The sequence below is a fragment of the Seriola aureovittata genome, chromosome 3 (assembly GCF_021018895.1).
Source record: "Seriola aureovittata isolate HTS-2021-v1 ecotype China chromosome 3, ASM2101889v1, whole genome shotgun sequence".
NCBI classification, from domain to species: Eukaryota; Metazoa; Chordata; class Actinopteri; order Carangiformes; family Carangidae; genus Seriola; species Seriola aureovittata.
Genome location: NC_079366.1, coordinates 473,794 through 501,142, shown reverse-complemented (window position 1 = coordinate 501,142; position 27,349 = coordinate 473,794). Strand labels below are relative to the sequence as shown.

The following is a 27,349-nucleotide window of genomic DNA, read 5'->3' as shown; positions in this document are numbered from 1 at the left end:
GCAAAAAGTGCTTTACAACAAAGAAATGACCTGCACAAAGACATAAAAAGAACATAAAAATGTTAAAAACATTGATGTAAAATGAGAATCATTAAAAAAACATTCATGTAAAATGAAATTGAATAATAACATAACATAACATAACATAACATAACATAACATAACATAACATAACATAACATAACAATCAAAAATAATAACATAGAAATAATAAATAAATAATTAAAAAAAAACTAATAGCGGGTCAAAAGTTAGTCAGTCACCTGTAGTTATTCATGTAAATAAATCATTGAAGACGTTTTCTGCAGTTTCTTGTTTTTTGGTACCCCTGTCCCCTCGTTTCTCCGGCTGTGACGAAGCCTGGTCGGGGTGGGGGCCGCTCCTCCACCTCAGCAGGATGACGGATGTTCATCCACTGACAGCAGGGCTGGAGGGACACGGGAAGTATTGGCTGGAACAATACCGTCACATACTGTAGGGGTTTCCCAGCTGAACACAGGACCCCACCATTACCCTGCCATGCGGGGGACAGCGGAGGGAAGACGACCACAGTTGACATAATTGATCCTAAACATATCGCCAGACCGGAAGTATTTTAAGTGTATGACTCACGAGTTAATTTTAGTTCACCGCTGCTGTTTTGGATTATCTTAGTTTTGTCCGAACACCCCTGCGAACCGCGGAACGTGGATGGTTCCTAAAATGGCGGCGGTTTCTGTCAGTGTGGAGTGAAACTTTCTTCCTTTTTTGCGAATATTTGGCGCTTTTCTGACCCGCAGTGTCGACCGCGGTCGTGTGTTTAATAAAGTAACATTTATCGGGACACCGATGCGTGTGGCAACGGTGGTTAGGGACGAGCGGCGTCACTCTGGGCTCCCTTTTTGGTCGTCAAAATCGCTGGGCTTCCCTCGAAGTTGACGGTGGCCGAGTGCCTGACATTGCGATCATACCGACTGTTGTTGTAATCAGATCGCTCAACGCGGAAACCGTCAGCTGAGACCAGACGTCGCAGAGTAGCTAGCTAGTTTGTCGAGTCGTCGGGCCGAGTGAGGGCAGGTCGGAGAGATCCCAAGGCCGTGTCACGTCAGCTGTGATTGGAAACAGAGGTGGTGTTGGATGTCACCACGGCGCAGTGTCAGGCGGGATTTGGTTTGCTAGCATCATGTAAGTGCCAGCCCATTTTTAGCCTTTCCCCTGCTCAGTGAACAGCTGGTTCTGCTCCGTGGCCTGCAGTCACTCACCTCCGCTTTGCCTCTATAGGGTGACTTTTATATTCTAGCTAGCTGTTAGCCAACTGTCTTAATGTTTTCCTACCACTTGTGTTGGTGTAAAAACAAACGCCCACATTTGTGAAAGGCCACTTACACAGTGGAAACTTTGTGAAGGAGCAGGTGTAGGTGACATGGTTGGTTTGTTAATTCTTGAATTGTCAGCAACAGCCTGATAAGACAATGACTAATAATCATCTATATATGGTTGGGGAGATTAAAATGCAGAAGTTAGTCCTCTGACTGTTCACTCTCTGTTTCCAAACATTGTTTTTAACTTTCATTTCCTGCTTCCTTTGTGACAACAGCCATCCTGCCAAAATCAAATGGAGAAACTCCAGGACCTTAGCCAATCAGAGCTACAGGAGCTCCTGGACAACCCGGAGAGGGTGGAGTCTATGGCTCTAGAGTCTGACGAGGTAAAAATGATGCTTCACTTTCCATTTGACTTTCATTTTCCAGTTTGGCCTTGAACTCTCCCATGAAACGTGCCTGTGAGAAGTCAGGGGTTTGATTTACAAGTCCTGAAACCAGGAGCCCTTCAGCATGGCTAAACTCACATGACACAAACCACCCAAACTGTCATATTAATGATTTAAAACCCAAACTGACTGTTTGTATCACAGCAGCTATTCTTCCTGGTGTCCATATAAATGTAGACACAGGGATAATACAGATCAACAGCACTTACAGTCACAGACTATAATAGTAGCTGCAACACAACATAACAAATACTGTAGAGTTGGAAGGTGTGAGGAGCTGTTTCAGGCATCCTGGTTCCTGAAGAAAAAGTCCCATTCATTTTCCCCATAGACAATGTGAAGTGATTGACAGCTCACAGACAGTTTTCTTGGATCAAAATAAAACTCAGTGTGGAGAAAATTGGAAACATTCGACTTAGATCACTTCACTTTTAAATTCTGGTTCAGTTCTGATAGAATTTAGCAGCAATGGTGACACATTGTTGACAACTGTAACACCGAAGTGTTTTGAACTCTGGAGTGATTCACACCTGATTCACAAAACAGTGGGGTGGATAGGGGGGAAAACAACTGTGCATCTAATGACTAAAGCATGAAAGTTTCAGCAGATCATCTACACACCCCGACGTTTTATTTCAGACGTGGAAGCAGTTTGTATCTGACCTCTGGTGATCTTGAGAGGTCATTGACCTCAGTATTACATTTTTCCAGTTTTTGCCATATTTTTCCATTATATATATAATCATGTATCCTGTATTTTGCATGTATAATTTTGTTCTATGGAATTTCATGACTAGCTAGCACATTAGCAAACACTCTAATCAGAAGCTAGCATGCTAGTTTGGTCTGGACCACACTCATTATTCCAGGAGGCTCTGCCCACCCATTTGAAACTTCCTGGTTTATAGAAACATGGAGAAATTTTCATGCTTTAGTTGTAAGGGGGGGGTCGCAAATACAACCTCAAAGCTAGACGTCACTAAATCCAACACACTGGTCCTTTAAGGGAAACAATGAAATGGGAATACAGAATGAGGAAAACACTGATAATGTTGTTTTATCTGAGATACATTTAAGTAATAATTTAAAACTGACGCACTATTTTCTGTAGTGAGTGAAGTACATTTATATATTGCTTGATATCAGACAGTACACTGGATTGAACTTGCCCCAGCATGGAACAGTATAAACTGCCTTCCTGCTACAGCTCTGGTTAAAAATGAATGCGCATCACCATTAAAACTCTTTTTGATGTTTCTGATAAGAACAAGCAATAAAAACAATAATGTGCTTTTAACATGTAACCAGGAGGTACAGGGATCCAGTTTGGATAAGACCATCGACTGTCACTGGTTTAACTGTAACTGGTTTTATCTTGTGTCACATATTTTGAACACCTCAATATTGCAGAAAGACTATTCCCCATTTTAGTTACCATGTTATCTGTGTTTCAGCCATGACAACCTATTGTCTAAGGTGAGGTCTATGGTCCAGTGACTTTGGTCCTCAACCTAATTAATGAACACATATTTATATGGAGAACCAGGATTGGTTTAGTGTAATTAGTTCCAAACACAATATTTGTTTTAGATACATTCAATGCAAATTAGTAATTAAAATTTTTTTTAATGAAATTTCAAGAATAAAGTCGTAATTTTGAGAATAAAATAATAATATTTAAAAGAAAAAGTCATGTTATTATGAGAATAAAGTCATTTAAGTTGTGTGTTGTTTTAGAGGGAAGTATCAGAAGCTTTAACATGAGGAATGTGGCGCATCCTGTGAAGTTCTACTTTAGGTTTCACAAGTAAGGAGATACTTCATCTTTTGGCTCGTCATCTTCAGCAGCAGCAGCAGCGTCAGGACAAGAATGTCAATCATAAGATTGTGAAGAAACTGAGTCATTCTATTGTTAGACAGACAAACAGCAGCTGCCACTGACTGTTTGATTGGTTGTTGTAATATTCCTAAAAATTATGTATTTTTCCCTCTACAACTTTTACATTTTTAATTCTTGTAATATTACGACTTTGTTCTGGCAGTGTTATGACTTTATTCTTGAAATTTCAGATTTCTTTTTTTTTCCCACAATGTGGCCCTAACACTCCATCATAAATTAGGGCGGAACCATATCCAAAAAAAAACATTTTGTCAGATATTGCGATAGCGACATTAGTCACATTTTCAGGTGGAGTGATAATTCTTCATTAAATTGTCACTGAAAATTTGTAAAAATGATGATAATGTGATTTTTGTTGGTCTTGGCCCGAACAAACTTGTTCCTTTACGTCTGGAGAATATGATTTGTAGGCTGGGGCGTCTCTGTAGCAACACAATACTGATTGTTCTAACAATGCACAACAATGTGACACATTTTACCTTCATTAAAAAAAAATTGCTGCTTAGCCATATTAGAATTTCAGTTGTGTTTTGATTAATTGTGCAGCCCTAATGCTAATATATTACTGGTTAGGGTTAGGGTTCAAACACTGATTTCAAGCTAAATTTAGCTCCTACACTTTAGGTCCAGATGTGAATACTGTTGCATCATCTGTATACATTGAGATATGGGATTCCTTCAAAATAAGAGATAGATCATTTTGATGGCCTGGGTGGGGGAAGTGAGTAAGTGGAACTCTGTCTCAGTAAACACTGAAGCAATGCTGGTGTCCAACTGTACAGAAGTCTACGTGGGTTGCTGCCACTATTGTGAGTGAGTGTGTATCTCTTCCTTCGTACATTCCTTCCTAGGGTTGTGCCAATGGATGATGATATCAGTGATCAACGATTCTGATGCTCATGCCTTTGCAGATGTCAAAACGATATTTGACTTGTTTTATTTGACGTGGCAAAAGAAGCAACAACCCCATACATAGATAAAAAGCTCTCCATTACAATTTCATAAATTCATGAGTTTTTTATAAAGAGCAGCTCGACCTGTGATTTACACGGAGCAGAGGAGTATAATCACTTGTTGACCGGCGGAGATAAATCTCTTTAAATAACCATAGCAATAAATGTGTTGATTCTAACACCATCAACCTTCTAGATTAAAGGGGACCTATTATGCTTTTCTGAGATTTTCCTTACTTATAGTGTGTTATATAGGTTTTTGTGCATGTAAATGGTCTCCAGAGTCACAAGGATCAAAGAGGAGGGAGGGAGAAACTCTGTCAGGGTAAAAACCCAAATTTCTCCTTTGTATGAAATGCCTCATTTGGGGGCCAGACATTACTCCCTGGTCCTATTGATGTCAGTACTTCTGTTGGTGCTGTCCACCTGCAAGCTTCACACGCCCCCACACAGGGCACAGCACATAACTAATTATAGTTAAGTGTTTTCATTAGTTTTTTAGCCATGCCGAAAAGACTGTTCTTTATTTCCTGCAGAAATCTACTTAATTTTTCCACAGTTCTCCACTGCTCCAAACATTGTAATGTGATTACTGTGGATAACCGCGTTACTGTGACCTGATCATGTTAGTAAGAAGCAGCATAGCAAAGATATAAATGCTTAAACGTTTGTCAGTGTTGACATGCTTTACCTCGTTAGCTCAGATAAATTATCCACAGTTTAACCACTGAGTTCATTTTTGAGTAACTATGCGCACTATTGTTAAATTCATTCATATTTACCGGCATCATAAACCAGCAGGAGGTGAAGCGGTGGAGACTCCCTACCTGTCGACTGTCTGTCTGTTCCTCCATTATTTATATTCCTTTTATCTGGAAGTATCAGGGTTTCTTAAAAAAAAAAAAAAACATTCCAAGTTATGAATATTGTCGTCCGAAGTTTGTTTACACAAGATGTGCAGTACGTGTTGTTGCCATCGTAGTTGCCGGCAAGCTGACCAATCAGAGTACACTGGGCTCCAGAGGGAGGAGGGGTGTCTTAAAGAGCCCTGAGTGTTCCAGACAGAGGGTGAAGAGAGTACAGTATAACATGTAATGTAATGTCCGTTCAGAACATTAAAGCATGTAAATCTTTTTAAGTCAACACCAAGAATAACACTTAAAATGACCATAAGAGGTCCTCTTTAAGCATACATCTATTTAGCATTTACCCTCCACAGAAAACTGTCTGTGTTGCTCTCTCTTGCATATTACCCTGGTGTTCAGTAGTGACGGGCTGTGTATCGACTTTTTAATGTATATGATATATTTTCAAACATAAGATGAGACAATACAGTTTATATCAATGTAGTTAGATGTTGCTTCATATAATCGGTTTGTTCCATAAAGAAGTGACAGCGACATCTCACCTCTCTCGCACTCTCTACACAACTCCATCCCCACGCACAACACCACACACAACCCCACCCTCACTCATTCACGTTCTCCTACAACATGGAGGGAGACACAATGGCGGTCCACACTGCTGAAGTCCCAGCGTTTCTCGTACAAAGGCCACACATGCTAGCATTACCTATAGCCAATATGTGAGGCGTTTAGGGAACAGCTGTAAATTGTAGCTACAGAAAATGGCACGAGTTACACTAAAGACTTGGGCCCGTATTCACAAAGCATTTTATCTTACCACTAAGACTTCTCCTAAGTCACACTAAAAGTTTTTAACAAAATATTTTTCTCCTCAGTCCTCGTCACGAAGCTGCTGAGACAAACTTTACTAAGGAAAAGTGAAAACTCAAAACTCAGAGTGACTCTGTTTCTATGGCTGACAATTTTCATGGACAGTGATTGGTTGATGAAAGACGGTCTGTGCCAGTTAACGCGTGTACAACATAAAAATATAAAAACAGAGATAAATTAATACGAATTAAATTATAACAGATTCGGAGCTGTTTACAAGAGTAGCGCATTCTCCAAAGTGCATCTGTATGATCAGGTCCGTGTTGACCCAGGAGAATTTAATTTTACAATGAAAACTTACATTCAATTCACTCAATGGAAAATAAAAAAAAATAACCTCTCATAGACAAGCTAACTAAAGCTAACTGGCAGCCTGTTGTAATGTAGCTGTGGTCCCAGCTGTGGGTTGAGGTTTGAGAAGATTTCCACTGTCCCCCACCAGGTGACATCCAGCTGGATATCTCCATAAGATCCCTGAATCATGTGTAGATCCTGGACACTGTACAACAATGTCTACAGCTGTACAGGCAGCATCAATACAACATGTGTGTTGATGGTGTGATTTAGCTTCACTGTTTACAAAAACCTCTTCGTCTTGTGATGGTTCAGTAATTTTTACATGCGTTCCATCTATAGCAGCGACCACAGCGGGTAGACCGACCATGAAGCTGCTTTATTTCTCTGAAGTTTTTGAACATCTAAAGGAAATCATATGAACTGTCCTGTGATGTGAGTCTACAGAGACATTTATTGTTTGGTGAATAGATTGGCTTTTCTCGGTTGCCAAGTAACACAGCATTGCTGAACTCTTACTTTATGCACTGACTTTGTTTTATTGTTTGTTTGGAAATGTTACTGCATCCTTCAGAAACTCCACAACAATCATTATTCTGTCGTGATTGAGTCGTATCTTTTAAGAGATTCAACGATGACAGCAGCTCTTTAAGATTTTTTGTGATTATTTAGTTAGGAGTCCTCTCCACTACTAATAACTTCTCTGACTTTGGAGCTACTTTTAGCTAAGTGATGAATTACTCTTAGAAAAATTAGGACTTCTAAAGTTAGGACTGACACGCCCATTATTTTTAGGAGTTTCTCCTAAATTGGCTAGTTAGGAGCTACTTTTAGCTGTAAGATGCTTTGTGACACGGGCCCAGATTTGTTGGCAGAAAATATGGTTCAGTTATTTGGAGATAAGACAAGCGGTTCTGATGACATCTGTATTGTTTGTACAGCTGTGTGTTTAGTTAGGAAGAGGGGAAAATCCTGTAGTACTGCACTCACCTGTAACCTAAAGGGGCCATGCCCACAATTATACATGACTTTAAGCCTTAAAGAGGACCTATAATGGCCATTTTTAGTGTTCATCATTTCATTCTTGTTGTCGACTAAATAGATTTACATATTTTAATGTTCTGAAAATGCATTATTTTTCTTCTTCTGTACATTTTATACTCTCTTCACCCTCTGTCTGAAAGGCTCTGTTAGAGCTCAGAGCGCTTTCGGGCCCCCCTCCTCCCTCTGGAGCTGACCGACAACTAACATGGCAATGACCGCATGTCTAGTATAAACAACCGGTTGTGGCGACTTCAGTTTTGCATTATCCTGAACCAGAAGATGACAGACCCGATCCACCTTCACAAGCTGGACTGGAGCAGAAAATAAGTGTACCGACTGTCCTGCAGCCGGAAGGAGGAAGAAATATGAAGAGAGCTGCGGATTAAGCAGCTGGACAGTCTGCAAAGACTTCGAATGACAATATTCATAACTTTGAATGCTTTTATGAGAAACCCTTTTCAGAACAGACAGTGAACAGGTAGGGAGTCTCCACGGCTTCACCTCCTGCTGGTACACAATCCCGGTAAATCTGAATTAATTTAACGTTAGTGCGCATAAGTTACTGAAAAACGAACTCAGCGGTTAAACTGTGGATAATTATCTGAGCTAACGAGGCACAGCATGTCAGTACTGACAAATGTTTAAGCATTTATAACTCTGCTATGCTGCTTCTTACTAACATGATCAGGTCGCGAACGGGTCGCAGTAACATGGTTAACATCCACAATAACAATGCACACTTACAGGCTGTGAGGCTGAGTCCCCTGTTCGGCCACATCAAGTGTGAATTACAGAAATAAATGTTGCGAAAATGAAACCTAACTGTGCGTGGTTTCTGAAGCAGTCTTCCTTGAAGTGTTGGCTCACACTATAATGTTTGGAGCAGTGGAGGACCATGGAAAAATGAAGTCGATTTCTCCAGGAAATTAAGAACACTGTCTTTTTGGCATGGCTACAAAACGAATTAAACACTTCACCATAAGTAGTTATGTGCTGTGCCTTGTGTAGGGGCATGTCAAACTTGCAGGTGGGCAGCACCAACAGAAGTACTGACATCAATAGGACCAGGAAGTAATGTCTGGACCCCTAACGAGGCAATTCATACAAAGGAGGAAATTGGGTTTTTACCCTAACAGAGTTACCCTTTGATGGAAACTTTGATCCTTGTAACTCTGGAGACCATTTACATGCACAACAACCTATATAACAGACTAAGTAAGGAAAAACTCAGAAAAGTATAATAGCTCCCCTTTAACAAAATGTAAACAGGCGAGTTTTACAGATAGATAGACAGATAGATACTTTATTTATCCCCTAGGGGAAATTCATGTGGCCATTAGCTCATTTTTGATGATAATAATAATAAAAATAATAATGATAATAACAGCTGATAATAAATAAACAATAATAATTAGATTAGTCCACATCCTTTGGCTGAGGTGTTGTATAGCCTAATGGCAGTGAGAACAAAGGATCTCCTGAACCTCTCTGTTCTGCAGCGCAGTGAGATGAGACATTTGCTGCACCTGTAGCTGCTTCTCTGTCCTGCCAGAATGTTGTGGAGAGGGTGGTTGGTATCATTGTCCAAGATGGCCTCCATCTTACATTGCATGCATCTCTCCACAACAGTCCTCAGTGACTCCAGACTCCTGCTAAGCACAGACCCAACCTTTTTTACCAGCTTGTCCAATCTCCTTGTGTTCATGTCTGACATGCTGCTGCCCCAGCAGACTGCAGCATAAAAAAGTACACTGGCCACGACTGACTGATAAAACATGTGCAGCATTTCACTGTGGACATCTCAATGTCCTTCCCTCGAATGTTGACTGGCTGAAAGGTGGGCCTAGACTTCCGAAAGTCCATGACCAACTCCTTGGTCTTGGAGGTGTTCAGAAGGATGCAGTTCTTGTCGTTCCATTCACTGAAGGCCATCGTCAGATCCCTGTACTCCTCTTCCTGCCAATTCTTGATACGCGCCATAATAGCTGTGTCATCTGAGTATTTCTGGATGTGGCATGACTCAGAGTTGTATTTAAAGTCGGCCGTATGCAGGGTGAACAGGAACGGAGCCAGAACAGTCCCCTGTGGAGCCCCAGTGCTGCTCATCACTATCTCACAGTTACCCAGCCTGACGTACTGTGGTCGTCTTGTCAGGTAATCCACAATCCAGGACGTGAAGCAGGGATCCACCCCCATCCCTTTCAGCTTGTCTTTAAGAATGGGGGGTTGGATGGTGTTAAATGCACTTGAAAAATCAAAGAACATAATCCTCATGTAACTACCTGGCTCATCCAAGTAAGAATGGGCCTGGTGGGGCGTCGTGTGGCGTAGTGGTCAAGCAGGCGCCCCATGTGTAGAGGCTACAGTCCTCGCTGCAGTTGGCCCCGGTTCGAGTCCCGCATCGGATGGCCTTTGCTGCATGTCAATCCCCCTCTCTGCCTCCCCATTTCCTGTCTCTCTCTACTATCCTGTCCAATAAAGTCACAAAAGCCAAAAAAATATACTTTGGGAAAAAAAAGAATGGGCCCGGTGGAGCATGTAAAGGACATCATCATCCACTCCAATATGTTCTTTGTAGGTGAACTGTAGGGGTATATAAACAGTTGTCATGAAGGAAGAAATTAGCTAGAAACACTAAAACTGTTTTCATACCACTGTAAACTGTAAACATGTTAATTTCTGCCTAAAGTTGGACATTTGAACATGGGAATCTATTGCTATTGACTCACTGTTGGAGCCAGAGGTCTAGTGGTCATTATAGGAACTGCAGCTTTTGGTTCTTCAGGGTTGATGCTTCAGGTTTCAGACCTGGAGGTTGATGCTTTCTTACAACTGAACATTTACCTGCTCTGTAGAAAATACTGAGATATTTCATGTGTGTCATCATTCAGTCTAATGGTCCAGAGATGTGGTATTTGGTCAGCATAGCTCAATTTTGGTACCTAGTTTCACGTAGCTCTTGACACTTCCTGTCCTTTAACACCGGTCTGAGCACAAGAGTCCGAAAACCTCTTTGACTCACTTCCATCTAATCAAAGTTGGTCATTGACAGACACGACTTGGTCTGCACAAGCAGGACTTTCCGCATTAATCATCAACTCAGGATCTGAGCAGCTGCAGATTATGGTCGACAGTCCCCAGCTGTGGGACAAGATCCAGGACAGACCAGTCACTAATTAACAGCTGGATTCAGTTACTGAATGTTATGAGAAGTCAGTGGACAGCAATTAGAACTACTGACATACAGAGGTTAGTGTATTCCACCAGTACTGCTCCTCTGCCCACACCTACCTTGGACTGGTGGGTGTGTCCGACCACTTTTGTAACTTTATGAACCGTGTAAGGTGCTGATATGGTCCTCAGGTTGATAACTGTGGACATTTGTTTATTTTAAAGGTACAAAATCATTGGTGACAGCAAAGGGTACACAACTGTACTTTTAACAAGATGAATGTTCAGGCAGATAAGCTGGAAATCAGTATTCACAAAATTTTGATTTAAAGGGGTACGGTCATGAGGCAGGCTTACAAAGCCAGTATTTAAACACTGAATGAACTGAATCTAATACAGTATGCGAGTCATGAATTTGTATTTTGTAAATGTACTTTTACTTAACTTTGTTCCTGTTTTATGTCTGAAACCAAAATGAAATTTCTCTTGGTTGCACTCAGTGATTAGAGAATGGCTCCTCAGGTCTTATGCTTCAACTTAATGTTGAATAGCTGCTTTTTCTCATGTGCTGGGGTTAGGGTTAGAACAATATCAGAACAATACATTGAAACACACTGAAAATGGATCAGTTTACATATAAAATGTTGATTTTGTTAAAGATGTAAACTAACAGTTTTTTGTTTTGTTTTCTGTTCTTTGCTGCATTTCATTCCTTCTCTCTCCCCCTGACTTTCCTGTCTGTCTCTCTCACTGCTCCTATTAAAAATAAAGGCAAAAATGCCAAAAATAACTTAAAAAATAAGGCACCAATCCTGTACCTATCCAGTGGGTATGTACATTTTTTTTTACCAGGATATAAAGGTACGTATTTGTCACTAGGGGAACAGAAATGTTGAGAAGAAGAAGGTACAAAAATGCAGCAATGTTTGAAGGGAGACTGTACTTTCATTCCTTAGTGTTTATGTTACAGACACCTGCTGTAGATGCTCACCCCTGTGCCTGTACTAATACTGTGCAAGGAAATTAGGCTTGAAGCAGAGTTTACCTAAAACTGATTATAGCTTCTCCATCATTTATTTCTCATGTGAAATCACCAACACTGGTATTTAAGAAGTGACTCACCGTGTCCTCCACCTATGAGGTAGATACCTGAACTTTGGTACTGATACTAAAGAGATATTGATAAAGCCACACTTTACCCATTAGACTAAAAATACTTTTCCCCTATACCTTAGTTTGAGAAATATATTTTTCTGCGAAGCCTCATTTTTTCATAGAACAAAAGAAGCCAGTTCTTAAATATCTGAGGCAAACTGAAGCTAAATCTGATCATAGAATTAACAAGATGCTTAATCTGACCACTTTTCCCTTTGTGATACTTGGTGATAGCCCTGAGGTTTGATACCCAGCCTTTCACACCACAAGATGACATTTGCTTTAAGTTGTCTGATGTCTGTCTTCCTCCTCCTCAGATCCAGAACATCCAGCTGGAGAGAGAGATGGCGCTGGCATCCAATCGCAGCCTGGCCGAGCAGAACCTGGACATGAAGCCTCGTCTGGAGTCACAGAGGGAGGTGCTGGTGGAGAGATACTCTCAACTAGAGGCTGTCAGAGAAACCTACAGACAACACTGCTCCATCAGAGGTGGGGTGGGGGTGGGGGTGGGGGATGGGGGGGGGGGGTCTTCTTGATATTGATTGATCAGTTGATATCATTACACATGTTGACTTGAGGTGAAGATTCCCACCTCATGTCCGAACATGTAAACTGAGAAATAACAAAAGCTGGTGTTGAGATTAACAGTGGGAATAATAACAGTGATCTTGTGATATATGATTGATAATTGGTACACTTATAGTATTTTTGTATTGATTTGCTACAGTGAGTATCAGAGCTGTCACTATATCCGATTTTCACAACACAATTACAACACAAAGAATTCACAATAACGATGATATCACGATCTCTATATAAAACATTAATAATAATAATAATAATAATAATACTAATAATAATATCAATGTTATGTTTAACTGTGTTTATTGTGTTTCGTCTCTTTGTCAAATTAATGAGACTCAGATGTGAGTAAGGGAGGCAAAGAGAGTCTGTAACCACAACTGTCTAAAGTGAACAAATAATAAGAATAATGATATTCTTTTTATTTTATTCAGTTCATTTATAGAGTACTTTTCAACATCTATGTGAGTGATGAAGGCAGCAATAAAATCAACAGGTTTCAAATAGAAGACAATAGATAAAACAATTAAAACTGTAAGGTGAATCAAAACCAATAGAGTCATTTTAAGATAAATGGACTAAAACCAGGAAAGCTCTCTGATGAAATTAAGTTTTAAGAAGAGTGTTAAGGTGCACTATGCATTCCTGCATGACGTCACTTCTGTTGACGTTCGAAGTAAATACCAAACAAAACAGAGCAAGCTTGCCCCTCCCCCCATGTTTCCATAACTGTCATGAACGCGCATCGAAATCGAAAGTGGAGCTGTGCTACGGCGGTTCTTGTCGGTGATTGGCTGAAACGTGGTTTGTTATGTTTTGGGGCACAGCCTGTGCCCCTAGTGTTTGTTTGCCGTTTGTGACGCCTGTGTTGTCTCCAGAGACCGTGCTTTTTCACACTGTATTCAGGGGGCAGGCAGCTAGCGGATCAAGGGGAGATGCCTATGATTTGAGACAAAAATAAAATCGCGCTGAAACCATGCAGGAATGCATAGTGCACCTTTAAAGGAGGTCACACACTTAGCCGACCTGACTTCCTTGTGCAGATTGATCCAGAACCTCTGGGCCCCATCTGCAAACGCTCTATAAATCTATAAATACAACAATTACACTCAATGGACAGTGAAAAGAAACAAGATCCACAAGGTCAAACATCTGTCATCACACGCTATTAACACCACGTCAATATTTAATTTTTCAGATATCATACATGATACATAGTATAATGTTGAAACATGAACAGGTCAGAGGTGGTTAGAGTCATGGTGTCATGTCCGGGCTAGCCTCTGTTCCTTAAGTTAAAGATAAAGTCACTGTCACATTTACTTGAGCTGTTCTTCAAAATCTAAACCTGTGTTCAAATGTGTGAAAAGATTTCATATTTCAACTGTAATTATTTGTTCTAATTAAAAATGTACGGTCTTTAACCTCAACAAGGCCTTTGAAGTAGTTTGCCCTGTTCTCCAGCAGAGGGCACTCTTAGAATTTACTATTAGCTTGACATACTGATGCCCTGTGAACATGCCCACAATACCGTCACAGTTTTTACTGTTTATATGGAGTATCCGTTTAGACAGCAGTTATTTATTTATGAGGTGCTGTATGTAATTACTTTAATTTGAAAGTTAATTCGCTGCCTGGCCTTGTCACACTTCCTGTCTCCCGCCTGCAGCAGGTCTCCACTGTCTTGGACTGCAGCTGGTGACAGTGGTTCTGGTTCTGCTCAGGTGGAGAACTGATTCATGTGGAGCTACACCCAACTCACCGAGGCTGCAGAGCAGAACCAGAGCTGCTGTCTCCAGCTGCAGTTAGTGGGCTAGTTGTTTAACAATTAATATGGTCTGGTTAGCAGTGACTGAACTTTTGAAATTAAATATCTAAATATAGAAACTTTTAATGAGGCGATCTGATCATATATCAAAGTCCGATCACCCACCCCTAATTAAATGCATCGATTATGAAATAATCATTAGTAGCAGCCAACATGGTTGGGTGTGGTCGGAAGTGCAGCTGTAACCACACCCAGCATTGATGTCACATTCCACTGACCATACCCTAGATCTTCAGACGCAGCAGGTCAGCCGTTTGGCTGCTCTTCATGTTCATGTACTATGAAAATAAGACAGAATGTGTCACATGTGTGGAAGTCGTCGTCGTCGTCGTCGTCATCATCATCATCATCATTGTCTAAGCGACTCAGACGGACAGAGTTAGACGTGAATGGCTTAGTGTATGACAGTGTGAATCTAGACAGTTTTTTTGTCTCCACTCACACTTACTGTTACAATGATGTGTTGGGTCTGAGCTCTACCTCATGAGCTGGACACCAAATATGTTGGATTTCGGTTGTTTATCAATTTATTGGCTATCACAAATTAAGAAAATATTAATATTAAAAATAAGAATATTAAATAATAACTTCAAAATGAATTAAAGTTCACGGGGCACCAGCCTAAACTAATAGGCAAAATAGCCAATATGGTTTTAGTCTCAATTTATTACCATTAATCTGGAACTCTGATTAACCATTAGCTTACTAACTATAACCAAATTACCATTAGTAGTTACAGTTGAAGGATTGGAATTCTACCGAGTAGAGGTTGGCAATATTCACGCTTGTGCAACATTAAACACACCAGTAGTTATACTTAAAAGGCATTTATTTACAATGGAGCAGAGTAAAACACAATGTCTAATCTAGTATATACAGGTGTGTGTGTGTGTGTCTGTTGAGACACAGACAAAGGCAAGATGGCTGACTCAAAGTGGTCACTGTGACCACATGACCTGAACAAAGAAGACTACACAAGATGGCGGTAAACAAAGAAACTACTCAAAATGGCCGCTGAGACCACCTAGTGTGTGTGAGAGGGAAGGTGTGAGTTTCTTTGTTAGCCTAGCTCATGTAATCTAAAGGTACCAAGTTAGAGGGAGGAGGTTAGCTTCATGCAGGTTCTAGGACTGAGACGTACTGCTATGTGTGTGAACATACGAGTACTTGATTAACTGTATGACTGACCACAACCTAAGCAAACATTGCAACAACAAGACATCAATCAACAAGTACATTAACAAGTGAACAAGCTGATTAGCTATGCTGTGCTATGCTGTGCTGGGAAAGGTTAGGCCCAGTCCGTTAACGTTACCCAGTCCTTTGAACAAGCAAAGAGGTCCTTTCCAGTGTTGTTGTAAAGTCCAGTGAGTTGGGAGGCTTCCTGGTGGAGTAAAGTCCTGTCTGGCTGTGTTGCTTTGCGGTTATCTCCCTTGTTCTCCTCACAAAGTTAGCTGTTCCATGCTAACTCTGCTACGACTCCTGTTGCTTGGAAAATCAGCTGGCCTTGTGTTGTAGCTGCTGATTCTGAAGAGGATTTGGTTCACTCACAATTAATCCGAAGCAGGTCGCTGCTGTAGAGGAGAAGAGTGTTTGCAGGCTGCTGTGAGCAGGCCGGCGAGGGAGAGCTGGTTTCTCAGGTAGCAGAGCTGACCTGGGCTGGGGCCTTGTTGCCCTTTTGAAGAACCAAGAGGAGAGAGCTGGAGCTGCTCTCCAGAGCAAGCCAAGAAGGGAAGAGAGAGAGAAGGGGTCTAGAAGACTGGTTTTGTTTGGTGACACCCTTGGGGGTCACATGTCACACGCTGACCATGGCTGGCCAGTAAGGTCCGTGGGGGGGGAAGGGTCGTCCCCAGGTGTGAACCGTGAGGAACTGTGGAGTGTGAATTCCTTTGTCCAGTGGAGCAAAGAAACATTTGGTCTATTGAATGATTGAGTCCCAACAGATGTCACCGCACACAGGTGTCATCAGTCTCTCAGTGAAAGGTGGCCTGCTGGGATGTATTGTTACCTCTCTCACTCTCTCTCCTGCTCTTCCTCTCCTCCTCCTCCTCAGATGGGATGGTGGGTCAGGTGTCTCCAGAGGCCTTGTTCTCCAGACTACAGGCAGAGGGCAGCAAAACGGAGGCAGAGTCAGAGGTCAGTGCAGAGCTGTACACACACACACACACACACACACACACACACACACACACACACACACACAAACAAAGTGTGCACCCCGGTTCCCTCCACAAACAGCCAATGGGATTTTAACATTTTGGATTATTAGAGAAAAACAACAGTTTGTGATCCTGGCAGGTTTTGTTCAGCAGGATCATCTTCACTAATGAACACCACTTTGTGATGTTTGAAGCCTCATTACAATCAGCAGAAGTAAAAAGCTAATGTTAAGCTATAAACCAACTACACCATGGTCACTTGACTTCAACACTACGGTCACACACCACGACTAAACTTCAGCTTGTAGTTTGATTTAGCTCTCACCTCTTCTACAAAAGCCTTTCCTATGACAGAGTTAGTGCCAGTTTGTACCGACACAACAAGGCTGTAAAGGTGGACTGGTGAGTAGATCAGTTTTCATGTTCAGCGTGATGACATTTAATGTCCTCAACAACCATTGCAGTCTCATTTAGACACTTGTTAGCAACCAAAACGTAAAAACATCAAGAATCAGGACTTGACTATATATATATATATATATATATATATATATATATATGTTCTTATATATCATGTATATGCAATATCAGTCTCACACTCTCTGTAACAGTTCCAAAAGGCAACATGTTGTTTTGTTTTGGTGACCCTATTGGTGGGAGGTGGGGCTACACTACACAGCACACTTTGCTTCTCTCAGGGTATTAACCACAGCTGATCAGTTTGAAGATGATCACTATCTTAAATGAAAATTGGCCGATCAATCAGAGCATCCTGACTGGAGTGAGGGTGATGCAGACACACTAACTGACTGACTGACAGCTGTTAGATGCTTGTTGTGATTTTTTTGTGATATTGTATGTAATGTAAACGGTGGCAAAGTGAATTTCAATCCGATGTCCAAAAAAAGTTTAGTGACAATTTAATGTGGATGCTTGTGAAAAAGCCATTAACTACATCCAAGCTTTGTCCTATCGTCCACCTCTACTCTCAGTCTGCTTCTCTGTTCCTCTGCCACGTCATAACTGTTTAAATCACAGATCTCTAACTAAGTATTGGTATCTGTAGTGATTGATCAGTGTCCCTGTCAGCTTCCTGGTTTAATTGTCGGAAGAATCAATAAATAAAAACAATGCTGTTTTTTAAGGATCAATGTTTTCATCTGTGTTAATATGATATCTCTGTATTGCCTTCACATTTGGTACAAGCAACAACCACCAGGAGGGAACAGTAGGGATATAGTGAACGCCAGACTTCAGTCAGACAGTATGACCTGTCCTTTCACAGAAGAACACAGGTCTCATTTTAATATGGAGGTCTACTTGTAGCAGTGTCATTTTAAAAGTTTCAGGTCAGGCATTTCATATCACAGCAGGGAGCTCAGAGCTTTCAGACTTGTACTTGGAAGATGTGTTTTAGGTCTAAGATGTGCCCAGCAGTAACCATCACTCTGTGTGTGTGTGTGTGTGTGTGTGTGTGTGTGTGTGTGTGTGTGTGTGTGTGTGTGTGTGTGTGTGTGTGTGTGTGTGTGTGTGCGTGCGTGTGTGTGTGCGCACGCGCGCCTGCAGGCTCTAGCTGATGAGTTTCTGGAGGGCTCTCTGTCGCTGGACTCCTTCCTCGACCGCTTCCTCTCGCTGCGCTCCCTTGCTCACAAAAGACGAGTCCGGATAGAGAAACTCCAGGAGATCCTGCGACAGAGGAGCGAGGGCAATCTCACCGCCATGACATCATCAGCAGGCATCAGCCAGGATCCTGCTGCCACGGCATCACCGTGGAATCAACAGACGACAACAACGACAACAAATCAGCAGCAGCCGAACTCCAAACCTCAGTCCTCTTGTTACCAAAATGCCTCTCAGCCAGCCTCCTTGTCTGCTGGATTACCCTACAGCCCCTACCCCATCACCCCGCCCAACCCCCCCCCTGCAGCAGCGGCAGCAGGCTCCGGCCCGGCCATCCCTCCCTACCCAGGTTCCGGCTCGCCCTTCACCCCCACTGGGAGCTACCCTGGCCCCAGGCCCGCTTTCGGGCCTCCGGCTTCAGCCGCCTGCCCTTACCCAACCCAGCCTTCCTTCCCAGCCCCACACCCGGGTTCAGCATTCGGCCAGTACACCCCCAGCCAACCCCAGAGTGGCCCTGCGCCCTACCCGGCCTCCTACAGCTACGGTGGCTATAGCTACCCCGCTGGGCCCCCCTTTTCCTCTTCTCAGTCACCGACGGGGAGACCCGTCTACAGACCAGGATATGGAGTCCCACAGCCGTACTCCTGAAAGCACTACTGCTCCTATGTCTCACTTCTTCTTCTCAATTCTTCCTTGCTGTCTCACCCTCCCCCCTTCCTCCCTCCCTGACCTCCCTCTCTCTCCTCACCCTGACTCCTTGTCCTCCTCTTGTCTTTGTACCTTTTCTACCCCCCCCATCTCCCACATTCAAGAGGTGTCTCGCTTTACTTATATTTGTTGCACTATTCTACTCTACTCTAAATATCAGTCTGTCGATCTTTTTCTCTTTCCTTTTCCCTTCCTCCATCACCCTGCGACCCACCCCGCCCCACACTAGTCTCAGGTTGTTGCGTTTAAATGTTCACACTTGTATCTGGCCATTCATACACTCACCCTCCTCCCTCTGTCCATCACTCCCTCCCACCCTCCTCTTCTGCCATTTCAAGTGTGTGTGTGTGTGTGTGTGTGTGTGTGTGTGTGTGTGTGTGTGTGTGTGTGTGTGTGTGTGTGTGTTGCTATTTGGCAATCAGAAAACCTTATAAACACACAAGTGCACTCCCCCTGACAGAAGTCAGTCTTTGTAACACTACACCAGTGTCAGTAGCTGTCTGTTGGAGGGTCTGTCAGTAGAAGGTAGATGTCGGCTCTTATGTTAGGTTCAATTCAGACACAGGATTTGGAGGGAACATCATCAGCTCTGTCAGACACTTACCTGCTCCACACATGAATGTGTTAGGTGAGTTACCTGAGGGCAGCAGCAGTAACTCTCACCAAAGACCACGACACTGCATTCTGCTGGTTCCCTGACTTCTGTGTCGACAGAGGACATTGCAGCAGCAGAGACTGGCACATTGGTGAGCTGCTGTAGCTGACGAGCTAACAGCTAACAACCTGGCAACAACAGCTGTGTGTCAAGCTTCTTCTCAGGATCATCTCACAGCAGAGAGAGAAAAAGCTCTGAGCTGAAGAGACGCTAACAGGACGACAGACATGCCAGTCTCCTGCCTCCTGTGTGCTGTGTGTCTCACACAGTGACTTCGCTCGGAAAGGGAGCTGCTGGTCGGTTGTGATCGAGCCTTGATACAGCTGGTCAGACGGCTAAAACTGATAAAAGCTCAGGTAGCTGTCAGAGGTCAGGTCAGCTCAGCTTGTACAGGAGACTTGCTAGCAGCTGCTGTACATGTCTCTAGGTGTAAAGCCAGGACTCTTCAGTCCTGAGCCAGAGATGGCAACTGTCGCAGCAACAGGGCTGGACCTGACCCCATCTGTTTCAGACCAGACTTGTGCATTCTTGTCCTACATGCGAGAAATCAGTCAGTTCCCTCTCTGTTAGTTCAGTGTTTCGTCCTTTCCAGCTCCAGCATGTTCACAGCTGTTCTCTGCCTCAGTCTGTCTGCTGCTGAGCAGGTCCAGGACTGAGTTGGAAACTGACTCAGCAGTGCATGGTAACAATAGTGTGTGGGTTCGTCACTGACACAGTCATCTGATCCACTCTTACTATAAAATAATCATTACTGCAGCTTAAAGAATGCATGGGTCTTTAACAAAGCTTTCCCTTCCCTTTGCAGTGAATTAAAATTTTAAAGCCTGCCCCAAGGTGTGTCTCCATTCCTTTACCCAAACAAATATGGCTGCTGCACGGGTGGGCAGCTTTCATTTTCAGTTGTTGGTTGCCTTTGCTTCCTCCATAACAAACAGCTAGCAGAAGAGGGCATGAGGAGAACGAGCAGGTGTCTACTGCTGCACGCATCAGACATCTTCATTTCCAAGACTAGATACAGACACAGATGAAGTGGAGCCCACCTGTCCAATAAACATGACACCAACTGGAGTGAAGCAGGTCAGAGTCTTACTGCTGGGGTCCCTCGTTTAGGGGCCCCGCAGGGGTGGGGGGGTCACGATTGGCCTGTCTGATAAACTTGTTTTGTGCGAAGAGCCAGAACAAGAAGAAGTGTTAGCTGTGTAGAGGTGTTAGCACTGAGGTGTTAGCGGTGTGATGGGGGAGTCAGCAGCACTGCAGTCCTGTAGTGACACAACCAACACTCTGTTTCACTCTCCCGCTAACACTAATCTGTCATCCACACCACCTCCTCACTCCTCTTCTCCATCACTCCTCTCCATCACACTCCTCCTCTTCATCACTCCTCCTCTCCATCACTCCTTCTGGAGAAGGGGGGGGGTTCTCAGACTGAGTCATCACTACATCAGACTGCCATAGCAGTGGGGGGGGGTTGATCACACAGGTTTGATCAGCACTTCATTTCCACATCATGTCGCAGAGAGTAGGACTCATCAGTGTCTCTGCAGCATGAAGCAGCAGCCAGTCAGTGTCCTCTGTCACTTCCTGGTTTCAGTCATCAGTTTCCATGACAGTAACATCACAGAGCTTTTGTCCACTGTTGTTTTTCTCTTCTGTTAAAAACGTGTCTGATCACTTCATCATAACTTGTGTGAACACTGACAGATACACAACAGGTCAAAGGTCATAAAACATGTGCAGTTTCCCAGGTTACATTGAAACGTCAGCAGTGAGGTCAAAGGTCAGCAGTGAGGGTCTTTATCAGGGATGAAGGAACTGGTGAACATCCGTCTGTCCTGCAGCAGTGGAAGTAAATGAAACACTTCCTCTGTACAAACGGTGTCACTACACCCTCTGATAATCACCATGACAACACTGTGCTGCAGGAGGCAGGACTGTATACTGCTGTCAGAGTGGAGGGAGACAGAGCAGGAACAGCGGAAGAAAGACTGGTTGGTCAGAAATTCATCCTACAGCAACATGATGAAGACCAGCGCAGTCTCAGATCTGAACCTCATGGAACTGGTCTGGGATGAACTGGACTCAAGCTGACAGTGACACATATTAGTGGACCAACTTTCTGAACAATGTCTGATCTCCACTGTAGAAAGAAAGACAGGGAGAGTTCAGCTGGAGGAGTCAGACATCTAGATTCTATGTTTAAAGCTCCATATTTTCCCTTCATCTCCTCTCAGGCTTCTCTCTGGAGCTCTAGTAACAACAGGTCGGTGAGCCAGTCAGAGGAGAGGAGGCTCTTTGCCTTTGCCTATTTTCTGAGTGATCCAATAAAAATATAGCAGATTTCAGTTAAACACTCATAGAAACCAAATCCTGCATGGTTAGATGGTGGGTCCTGGTGAGCGTTGCGTGGTGACTTGCTTGGTGACTTTGTTGTGACATCACAAAGTTCCAGAAATGCTGACGGCTGGTTTTGAGGCTCAGTTTCTGAATGCAGGCTGTGTGCATTTTTCTGTCAACTGAACGCTTTGATACTTTCACAGTATTAATATAGAACCTAGACCTGATCTATAATCAATCAACACATGGACAATTACCTTTATATTATATGGAGCTTTAATGTCAGAATCACAGAGACTGTAGATTGTTGTCAGACGTTGGACTGGTAGTGTACTTGATTCAGAAGGTTTGGCTCCTCTGTCCGTTCTCAGTGTTTCCTTCATATTCAGATGTTAAAATAGCTCCAGTGTTTGACAGTGTTTGTGTGGGGGCTGTAGTCTGGACAGTCCTGTAACAGTCTTTGAAAACACCACCATGTGACCACGTCAGAACGGAACAGTCGTGATAAAGAGAAACACTGATGAAGGTGATGAGTGTTCTCCACGCGGGAAACCAATCTGACAGCACGACGCATGACGTGTTGATAGTGGTCTGGAGACACTGATCCAGATGTTAAGACGTAAAGAGAGTGAAGGTGGTTTGCTTGTGTACATCAGTAGCTACAGGGTTTGAGGTTGAGCAGCAGCAGCTTTTATAAAGGGATGATCAGTGTTATTTATAGGAATCATAACAACCTGTGTCACAGTGACAGTGGAGCCAGATGTGTTGCTATACAGAACATCTGGGAAACCAGTCAGATTCTGTGGCCTGCCCATGTCACCACTAGTGGAACCAGTTGGTCAAATCAAACTCAACAACTGATGCTAAGCAGCGTCTATGCTAACCTCTTCAGGAGGCCACATAAGACACACCCACAGCTGCCAGTAGCTGCTCCCTCATAGGACGCTGATTGGTCTTAACTTGGAGTATGGAGGGATGGACTCTCACCTGATCTCTGACCTCTGACCTGGCTGACATCATCAGGTCGTCAGCGTCAGGTTTCCTGTCAGCAGCAGGTAGATGTCACAAAACAGCTGGAGCTCGTCCCCGTCCCGTGTGGACATTAACACATTGACTGACTGTAACTGGTGAACAGATTGTGAGAGACAGTGAACATTTGTTATTGGACAACAGACAGACAGAACGCAGGTGGGAGAAACAGCAGCCACTCTGTTCTTCTTACTAAATGCTCATAACTGATCCATGAACAATGAACAAAAATAATCAATCAGTGTGATCTATGAAGTCTTTATAAACCTGCATGTGATGGTGCACGCTCCACCTGACCCACCTAGTCAGGTGCTGCTCACATCATTCCTCCTGTGTTTTAGTTCAGCTTCACCTTTGACACACACACACACACACACACACACAGACACACACCTCCTGCCCAGCCTCACTGATGTGGTGGGTTTGTTTCATAGATCTGAGTGTCCCACAGGGACGGAGAAAGTAACAAGAGAATCAGTGTTTAGAAGACGTACAGGGAGACATTCTGTTCTAGAGTTCATATGATCACTCAGATGCTGTACCTGTTCTGATGATGAGGAGTTATATGACGATGATGATGTTGATGACTATAGATTGTTAAAGAGCCTTTCTTGTTTTCTTTCTCATTCTTCGGGTTGTGAATAATTAAACTGAAATTGATCTTAATGAAAACTCTGACTTTTCAATTGAACGTCTCACAGAACAAACTGATAACAACACTGGAAACTACCAGACGCTGGGCTTTTATTTTGAAATGAAATTTTTTATGGAAATATTTTGATGATACAATTGGAAATGTCCATTTTTAAGTAAATTTTTACCTTTAATATTTATTAACCATACACAAATGTAATATAAAATTATATAATATAAATAATGTAAAAATAAAATAAATATATAAATGTAATATATGTACATATATTGAATGTCCATATATGCCATATGTAATCAAAGAACATATGTTATTTTTTTTATAGGTTTCATATATACTTTTTATGTAAAAGTTTTGTAGGAAACCTATAATAACAACAATTTCATTTACTGACACATATCTACTGATACATATTTATGTATGTATGCTTATAAACATAGTGTATGTTACATAAATATATATCCACCCCAAAACCTGTCAGTATATGTTGATATAATATTGTATACATTAGGGTCCAAAAGTCTGAGACGACTTTCCCAAAATGGGAAGATAGACATGTTTAAATTAATAAGAAAAAAATAAAAGGCATATAGCCTACAAACAGCGGAAAAAATAAGTATTGAACGCGTCAACATTTTTCTCAGTAAATATATTCCTAATGGGGCTATTGACATGAAATTATCACCAGATGTCAGTAACGAACCAAGTAATCCACACATACAAAGAATTCAAAACATATATGTCCATAAATTAAGTTATGTGTAATAAACTGGAGTATTTAGCCCTTCAATACTAATTTTCCCTGCTGTATGTAGATATGTTTTTCTTTAAATTAAATGTATCATTAACATATATGGTCACAACATGTTATACATATATAGTGTGTGTTTGAGCACTAATCGCACCTACACACCCCTACACACTCCTAAACACCCCTACACACACCTACACAACCCTATACACCCCTACGCAAACCTACACACACCTACACACTCTTACACACACTTACACACACCTACACCCATCTACACACACCTTAAAACCCATACACACACCTACACACAAACATGTCTGCAGTATAAGCAAATATACATAAACATACATATTTGTATATGCCAGACATATATGTCAATATATGACATTTTTAAAAAAAATTTTCAACAGGTTTGACTTATAACTTTTAGATATATGAGCCTTAGCACTACACATAGACCTCAGTTTAGCTTTTGTGAGATCTTTGCACACTTGGAAGCAGCAAGAGTGAGAAGAAGAGGTCGAGGAAGACAGAGACAGAGACAGAGAGGAAGACCAGGCACAAGACAAACAAATATATCCGATGACATCAGAACCACTTTGGTGGAACATGTCATCAACCATGGCCTGATACTGGACAGAGAGTCCAGCCCAACCTCAGTCGCTACACGGTGGCGTCTGTAATACAGACATTTAGACTGGAGAACAGGTATGTCTTCAACTTTACTAGACTGTACCTTTGTAACTGTTCTGTTCTGTCTATCTGACCCAACATATTCCAGCCCCATCCTTGTGTGAAAATGTAGACATTGTAATCCTGTTTTTATTCTTTTGTTTTGTTTTTGTTTTTTTTCACCAGAATTACATATCCCATATTCACAGACAAACACAACGCCTCACTTATCTCTCTTCATTTTCTGTTACAGAGTCCTGGAATTTGATGCAGCTGTGCAGCCTCCTGACTTCATTTACATTGATGAGGCCAGCTTCATTCTGACTAAAACCAGGGGTCAGGGCTGAAATATTATAGGCCAAAGGGCCATTGATATCACCTTGTGTATTGCCATTAGTCTACAAGGTGTCCTCCATCACCATGCCACCCTTGGGCCCTATAATATGGAACACATCATACTTCTTGACACACTACATAATGTAGTTGTACAGGATGGACCAGAGAAGCCCCAGGTTTGTTGTTGTCTGGGATAATGTTAGTTTCCATTGGGCTGCTCTAGTCCGGGACTGGTTAACTAATTACAACAACTTTTCTATTCCTCATCTCCCCCCTTACTCCCTTTTTCTTTAATCCTACTGAGGAATTCTTTTCAGCTTGGTGGTGGAAAGTTTACGACCATATGCCTCTTCTGCAAGCCATGGAAGAGGCATGTGGAGACATTGAGGTTGGGTCAGTTCAGGGATGGATAAGGGATGGATAAGGCATGCAAGGTGATATTTTCCTTGTTGCCTGGCCAGGGATTAATATTTCTTGTGATGTGAATTAGGTGATGTGGCCAGATCCAAACAGAAGACAGGATCCTTAAACAATCCTTACTTTTTTGTTGGAAATTCTACTGCTTTCTTGAAAATTCTACTGTTTTGTTGAACCCACATTCTGAATACAGACTATGTGCATTTCTTTGTGGACTGAGCACTTTGATACTTTCACAGTATTAATATAGAACCCAGACCTGCTTTGTAATCAAACACATGGACATCTACCTTTAGACTGTATGGAGCTAATAAAGTAAAACTAAAATTTGCGCTGTGATGTGTTTTGTAATTTTCTTTTTGTTTTGAGTTTGATAAAATTGGCATTTTAAAAATGTGTTGTTAAGAATTTGTATCAAAGTCAAGGTTTTGGTGTCAGTACCCACATCAAACAGTTGAACCCAGTCCAGTAAGAATCTGTCACAACTTCAAAATGGATCATTTAGGGGTCAGACACGTTCATAAGCTGCCACATACAGTTCAATGAGGCCTTGAGGGTCAAGATGATGGACTGAAGGTCCTGGTCTGAGTCAAGTTGGGGACCTGTGTTACATCTGGGGGAGACCTTATTGCCATTCTGTGAAGGCATGAAAAGTCCCCAAACCTTGAAGACATAGATCAGGTGGATCAAATCGTGTACCTTGAACTGTCTACACACATCAGATTCATATGTGTGGTGTTGACAGACCTGTACCTGTGTAAACTGCCTTTTAAAGCACTCTGTAACTCCACTGGAGTTGGGGCACAAACTTCAAACCAGAACGACATGATCCTGTGCAGGTGTGGACAGGAGGAAATTCCTGTGCTTTCCCCTACGGGTCCTAGTGGACATCTGCACATCTGTCCCCATCTTCTGTCCCCTGACGCCATCCTCTCCTCTCTCCTGTCATCACTCTGCACCTACATCACCAACCTACTGTTGTCCCCTTCAGGTTCCATCTGCAGGAAGTGAACAGGTTCTGCACAGTCTGAAGAAAACTGAATAAAACTAAAGATGAAAACTGCATAAAACTAGAGAAGAAAACTACAGAAAACTATGGAAGAAGAAAACTGAATAAAACAAGAGAAGACAAAAACGGCAGAAAACTACAGAATAAAACTAAATCAAACTAGAGAAGAAGAAAATTGAATAAAACAACAGAAAAAGGAAACAGAATAAAACAACAAAAGATAACTGAATTAAACAACAGAGGAAGACAACTGAAAAAAACTACAGAAGAAAACTGAATCTAACTAAAGAAGAAGAAAACTATAGAAAAGTACAGAAGAAGAAAACTGAATAAAACAACATAAAGACATAAACTGAATCAAGAAGAAGACATCAGAAGAAAACTAAATAAAACTTCAGAAGAAAACTGAATAAAACTAGAAAAGAAGAAAACAGAATAAAACAACCAAAAAAGAAAACTCAATAAAACTGACGTACACACCAGCATGAAAAGAGTTTCCACTTGTTATCATTTTGTAAACACATGAAAGGTGCTCTATCAATAGTCTTTCTGACTGCCTCCACGCAAGTGTTCAGTAGCGGCTCAGGCCTT

General features: G+C 42.2%; 1 protein-coding gene across 1 annotated transcript; it reads left to right on the top strand.

Moving 5' to 3' along the window:
- Positions 1–14: 14 nt before the first annotated feature.
- Positions 15–23,590, top strand: vps37c (VPS37C subunit of ESCRT-I). Its single transcript, XM_056372833.1, has 5 exons — positions 15–1,164; positions 1,577–1,687; positions 12,321–12,492; positions 16,467–16,549; positions 18,139–23,590. The coding sequence occupies exons 2-5, from the start codon at positions 1,595–1,597 to the stop codon at positions 18,838–18,840; spliced, it is 1,050 nt and encodes a 349-aa protein (XP_056228808.1). The 5' UTR covers positions 15–1,164; positions 1,577–1,594; the 3' UTR covers positions 18,841–23,590.
- Positions 23,591–27,349: the final 3,759 nt, after the last annotated feature.